We start from the raw sequence: 6,432 nt of genomic DNA on the forward strand, positions 1-6,432 counted from the left end.
TGCGTGAGAGTTTTGATTAATTATTTGATTTAAGGAAGTTTAGAAAAATTTATATCTTGTAAATTTTAGTATGTTGTAGAATAAAACGTTCTCGTCACCTTGACAATAAAAACTCATATTTTTATGAAGTATTTTAATTGCACGGAATTTTAAGTATTTTAGTGGGTATAGTGACACTGGCATCAATGACAATAGAACAATGAAAGCTTCAAAATAATATTATGAATATCATTCGTGAAAGGTTTTATAAATTGTGAAGGTTACATGTGTATACAGGTAATCCGCCAAAAGCACTACAATAAATGCTTTGCAATTGAAGTTTTAGTATATTTCTTTGTTATGTTAGATACTATTTATTATTGTTCACATTGTTTATTCTATTCTTATTATTCACATTGTTTATATTGTTCACAATGTTCATGCTATTCATATATGTTAAAAGGATTGTTAACTATATGTTCCTTTGATTGAAAAATGTGTAATAATTATTGGGGATATATAATGGCCTGAGTAACTAAATGAATGAATGGTACTTTGCACAGGAGTTATAAGAGCCTGATACTATATATGTATACCATCGGAATGCATAAGGGCCTAACACCATATATAAAAAATATTTGGAAGGCATAAGGGTTTGAGGGAATTGGTGTAATGTGATATTGTATATGTGTATTATCGGGAGGCATGAGGGCCTAACACTGTACATGTGGATCATTGATAAATATTCAGGAGTTGTTTCTTGTGTTTAAATGCAAGCTAGTTTCACTAAGTATTTTCTTATTTCAGTTGGATTACATTCATGATTAGCTTTAAGCCCAAATCATTTTTGCTTTAGTCATGGATGATCTTACTATACATTAGTAAGAGGATATAATTAACTTGATGTATGCTTTTTGTTGATGGTATTCTTCTTGTTGATAAGATTAGAGAGAGAGTTTATGAAAAACTTGAATTATGGAGGCCAACCTTAGAGTCTAAAGGTTATTGTTTGTGTAGTTCTAAAATCGAATATATATATATATATATATTAGTAATAATAGATATGTCGGTGGGAACATGACATTGAGTGATATAGTCTTTTAAAAAAGTGTGCGTTTTAGATATCTCGGATATATTGTTCAAATCAATGGTGAAATAGATAGGGATATTTTTAGTAGAATTCAAGTTAGATGGTTGAAGTGGAGGAATACATCGAGCCTGTTCTGTGACCTGTTCTGTGATAGAAAAGTGCCCTTCAAATTTAAGAGAATTTTTTATGTTGGTGGTCAGACCTGGAATGCTTTATGACACAAATTATTAGCCATGGTAAGAGAAGCCTAAAATAAAGTTTAAGTGTTGTAGAGATAAATGCTTATGTGGATGAGTGTCTTTACACTTAGAGACATAATGTTAAATGATATATACGTTAACAAGTTGGAGTAGCTTTGGTGGCAAATAAGATTTGAGAGTTTTCTTAGATGGTTTGGTCATATAAAACATCAGCTTTTTGGTGATTCTATTAGCGGATAAGATGCAAAAAGACCCCTAGAATTTGCTTTAGAATATATGTAGACTCTCACATGCATGCAAAAATTTCTAAGTACATAGAGTATAGTTTAAATGCATAAATTAACAAATTACCTCAAATATGATAAGGTCAGAACATGTTAAACTGAATACTGAATTTGGAGGTGTTACAACTCTTTCCTCCTAAAAAGTTATCACCATCTATATTTCAGAACTCAGATCATCATACCATATTGGGATATAATTTCCTCATCTCTTATTCTTTTTCCTAAATAGTTTCTCTTTATGTTTTATTTTTTCACTAAATTTTAACCATTGAAATATATTTGTTTCTCAACTTTTTGACATAATAAGACAAAATTGTCACACTACAGCATCTATATTGGAAGAATTACATCTGTATTTTGTTTTAATCATTTAACTAGAGCTTACCAATGAACAACGGAAAGAAACATGATTGCATTTTGTCTAGAATTGTAGGTAAAAAAATTATGCATATTGTCTGGAGCCTTATATCATATGATCCTTACAATTTCTTGAAAATATATAAAACCATATAATGTACATAACCCAGCAAGAAATTCAAATCTTACAAGAGAAATTAATGCAAGATACAAGAGAACAATATGCTATAAATCATATAAAGAAATATATGCATTAATGTCTATACTAATTATCTGTATCAATTTATCCTTTTATAGTTCATCATATCTCAATCCATTACATCATCAGTCACAATATTAGTAATAGTCAACAATATTAATGTTAATAACAATATTCGTATCATGATCAATAATGATAAATAGTGTTAATGATAATAAATAATATTAGTGTCAGTCATAATATCAATATAATATTCGTAGTAGTATCAGTATTTAGCTATTCAATGAGTGTATCTTAAGAGTATCTTAATCATAAACTTATGACTCTCAATCAGTCGTCTCTCATAACTCCTAATCAATGTACTCCTTATAACTATCCTTGAATCACGTGAATGAGTTGCCCTGACTCTTTATAACTCCCAATCAATCACCCGCTCCTTATGACTCTCAATCAGTAAATCAATAAAATATCACGTGAAGTTATCATATCATATATTTGATATCATTCAATAGTTCATTTAAAATGTAATAAAAATTATATCAAATCGTTCAGAATGATCAAATCTATAACATATACAACTTGCATGGTGAAAATTTATGAAATCAAAAGATAATATATTTTTCCAAACAGATTTAATAGAGATAAATCCTATAAATTAAAATCATCAAAAGCAAAAATAAGAAGATAATTACTTACAATGAATAGAATAAAATCTGTAACATGAATGACTAACAAATATGATCCAAAGACATTTCTCTCTATTATTCTCTTCTTTCAATTTCTTCCTGGCCAAGCAACCAAGGGAGTCGGTAGAGTGAGGCAGACACACACACAAATATATATATTATTCATGGTCTAGTCCTGCAGCGCTAATCAGATTAGCGCCAAAGCACTCTACTTCAGAATTTTCATATTTTTCAAATAAATTTATTTCACTTATTTAAGTTATTACAAAAATATTTCTTCGGCTCTTCCCTGTAATTCAATTTCAGACATACTTCAACTTATTCAGTAAATATTTTATTCCTAAAATCAGATATCTATTTTCTCAGAAGTGACATTTAAAAAATATTGTGTATGTCAGACATGATCTGACAATTGTAACTTGCAGACAGACTTTCAAATCCTTTCAATGACTATAAATGGTCCAACGTATCTTTGACTTAACTTTCTTTTCTTGTCAAATCTGCTAATGCTTTTATTGACTTGATTTTCACAAATACAAAATCTCTAACCAAAAATTTTATAGCTCAATGCATAATATCAAAATATTATTTATATCTATCTTGTACATCTTTTAATCTCTTTAATAAAAAATATTTTTTCAGTAGCATCATCAACCAAAGTTGGCCCAATCAGATTCCTTTTACCCACCTCTGTCCAGGGTAGAGGGGTTTTATATTTTCTACTATATAGGACTTCATAAGGGGTCATACTTATGCTTGACTTAAAATGGTTATTGTAAGCAAATTCGATTAAAGGAATATGATCATCCCAACTGTACCAAAATTAAAGACACATAATCTCAGAAGATCTTCCAATACTTGGATAAATCTTTCAAACTGTTTGTAGTCTGCATATGCAAAAGTGTACTGAAATATAATTTCATACTCAAACTCAATCGAGTACTTGTCCAAAGTATGGCATTAAATCTATCATCTTTGTCAGAAACAATCACCTTAGGTATCTCATGCAATCGAATAATCTTATAAACATATACATGTGCTAATCTATCCACAAGATCGGACTGTCAGATAGGAATGAAATGAGAGATTTCATAAAACGATCCATTATAACTCAAATGGCATCATGCCCCTGTCTCGACTTGAGAAAACCAATAACAAAATTTATCGTTTACTCTTCTCACTTCCACTTCGAAATAGGGAACGACTGTAGAAAATCTCCTAGTCGCTAATGTTATGTTTTTACTAATTGACATGCTTCACATTATGGAGAAAAATCTATCTCTTCTTTCTTTAATCCAGGCCAACCAAATATACTTTTCATATCAATATATATTTTGTTGCTTCAGAGATGACTAGTATATCCTGGATAACTAGTCATCATGGAATAATCATTATTGATTCAGATAATATTTTAGTTAATAAGATATATAGGGACTTATTTAAGGTAATTGATATAATTGCAGATCTATTAGATTATTTATTTATGAATAAATTAGGAGGACAATTATACTTTTTATTAAACATTAAGAAAATAAAAAAATAATAATTATGCAAATTAAGTAGGTATTGATTAATAGTTTAAATGCTAGATTAGACCAATTTATTAGGAAGTTAAGTACTGATTAATAATTCAATATAATTATGTACTTTAATAATTCTTTTATGCAACTCGACAGTATTAATTACAGATAGACGATAATTCAACATTACTCATTTTAAATATTCCATTAATGATGAGAAATAAGTCAATTATTCTGGTACTCCTTATACCAAGTTCTAAAAGAAATCTTACAGCAGAGATATTTTCATGGAGGAAAAAATTGAATTAGAATTTGTTTTGTATAATTTGCAGATAGTTGGAAATATAAATATAATAGAAAATTAAAAGATCATAGGCAAGTAAAATTTCTGCCAAAAGTTACATATATTTTTTATTTCTATTTATGCTTTTATTTTACATTTGTCGTTTTCCACCATCGCACAATTGTCATATTAATTTCTTAAAAGTTTTATATATAGCTGAATTTGTGTTCACTGCTCACATATTAAGTCTATGGCACTATGAAGACATTGCCTGGTAAAAATGTTATAAGAAAAATCTCATTGAAATTCATTCCTTTAACATCCTCACCGCTGCTCTCTCTCTCTCTCTCTCTCTCTCTCTCTCTCTCATACACACAAACTCGAACAAACACGATGGAGTAACTATCAGTCTAGCTAGCTAGCTGCCCTGGACGGATAATAGGAAGCCATTAGGTAGTAGTATACGTATTATTGAAGTGAAATTAGAAGAAGCCCAAGGAGAGGTCCAATGGCGGCTCTATTACAGCATCGAATAAGTTCAGCTCTCCTACCATGTTATTTCTCAGAGGAGAGTTCCTGACCAACTTGTACTGATCCGCTTCCACAACGTCGTAATCATCGTTAGAAGTCAAGGGAAACAACTCAAGCGTCTTCTTCTTTCCTCTCTTCATCTCCTCTGCTTCGTTCCAGATACCTGCATGCTCACGCAGCACATTCGCGTTTGTAAACAGTTAATTAATTATATATATTCCCTGCATAAAATTATAAGTAGATAGAGTATGTCTCGAAGACACTTCACATCTTTTGTATGATACATTGATATGATGATAGACCTGGCAGTTTAGTTATTTGGAACTCCCTGCGGTCCGAGTGATCTAAAACGAAAAGATCTGTATGCACTGGTGACGTCGGAGCTGGTGGAGGGCGGCGGCGCTTCTTGTTATAGTGGTGGTGTCGTTCACGGGCCTTGTGGTTTTGGAACCAATAGAAGACGTTCTTGTTCTCAATCTTGCCAAAGGAACTGAGGTGGGAGGAGATCTTCTGAATTTGCTCAGTGCTTGGGGTTCGCAGCCCCGCGCTAAAGAGATCCGTCAGCACCTTCACTTGCTCAGCCGTCGGATTCCACCTTCCGCACTTAGCTCCCACTCTGCTGTTGCACAGCCCGGCCTCCTCCATCTGATCCCTGGCACCACTCCCCTGCTTAAATATAATTATATATCTCTAGCTCAAAGTTTGCAAAACAGCCTAAACTTGTCTCTCTTCCTTGTGACGTTCTATTTCTGTTCTAGCTTCTCTTCTATTTCGTCTTCTCTTTGGAAATCCGTACTAACTCTGTTCTAGGAGGTGGCTAGCTTCTGATGAAGCTTTTTGTTCCTGACCATTTACGCACTTCTGCTCAACAGATTGCTAGGATATTTGATTGAGTACTGATGAGGTTTACATATATATATATATACTAGACTTCTAGTGCTTTTTTACTTTTTAGTGAGACTTGGTGGGGGGATATTGCAATTCATGATAATAGCTAGTAGTAGTGTAAGTGGAGACAAGCGCGAAAGCTGCCACTGTTGAAAACGTTTGGTACTCCGAGGGCAGACATCCTTGTTTTCTTTATTCTGGTCTTGCATATAAGATTGTCGTGTTTAATCGAGCCCTTGTCTTATTATGCGTCTCATTGCATATGCTATCTTTATTATAATCAATTCCAAGTGATATTACTTTTAATTACAAGTTTCAATTCCTGGCGTTTCCTGCTTAATTAATTGGCCTCATTTGAGCACCCGGGATTGGTCGTAGCGTTGACTATACATTTTGATTGTCCGGATGTCGTATG

At 32.1% G+C, this 6,432-nt stretch overlaps 1 protein-coding gene across 1 annotated transcript; it reads right to left on the reverse strand.

Annotated features, from left to right (window-relative positions):
- Nucleotides 1-5,080: 5,080 nt before the first annotated feature.
- On the reverse strand, nucleotides 5,081-5,918 carry LOC110093208 (WUSCHEL-related homeobox 9-like). The gene is made up of 2 exons (XM_020818024.2): nucleotides 5,432-5,918; nucleotides 5,081-5,292 (listed from the first exon to the last, which is right to left on the reverse strand). Exons 1-2 carry the CDS (start codon nucleotides 5,772-5,774, stop codon nucleotides 5,081-5,083), a joined length of 555 nt encoding a protein of 184 aa, XP_020673683.1. The 5' UTR covers nucleotides 5,775-5,918.
- Between the last annotated feature and the right edge of the window lie 514 nt (nucleotides 5,919-6,432).

This window comes from Dendrobium catenatum, unplaced genomic scaffold (assembly GCF_001605985.2).
Source record: "Dendrobium catenatum unplaced genomic scaffold, ASM160598v2 fragScaff_scaffold_1464, whole genome shotgun sequence".
Classification (NCBI taxonomy): Eukaryota; Viridiplantae; Streptophyta; class Magnoliopsida; order Asparagales; family Orchidaceae; genus Dendrobium; species Dendrobium catenatum.

What these genes read in the sequence shown, in the direction of transcription:
- LOC110093208 (XM_020818024.2), bottom strand. Translation starts at nt 5,774, where the DNA reads ATGGAGGAGGCCGGGCTGTGCAACAGCAGAGTGGGAGCTAAGTGCGGA. An exon ending in CCAAATAACTAAACTGCCAG is followed by an intron (nt 5,293 to 5,431) that starts GTCTATCATCAT and finishes GTGAGCATGCAG; the next exon opens with GTATCTGGAACGAAGCAGAG.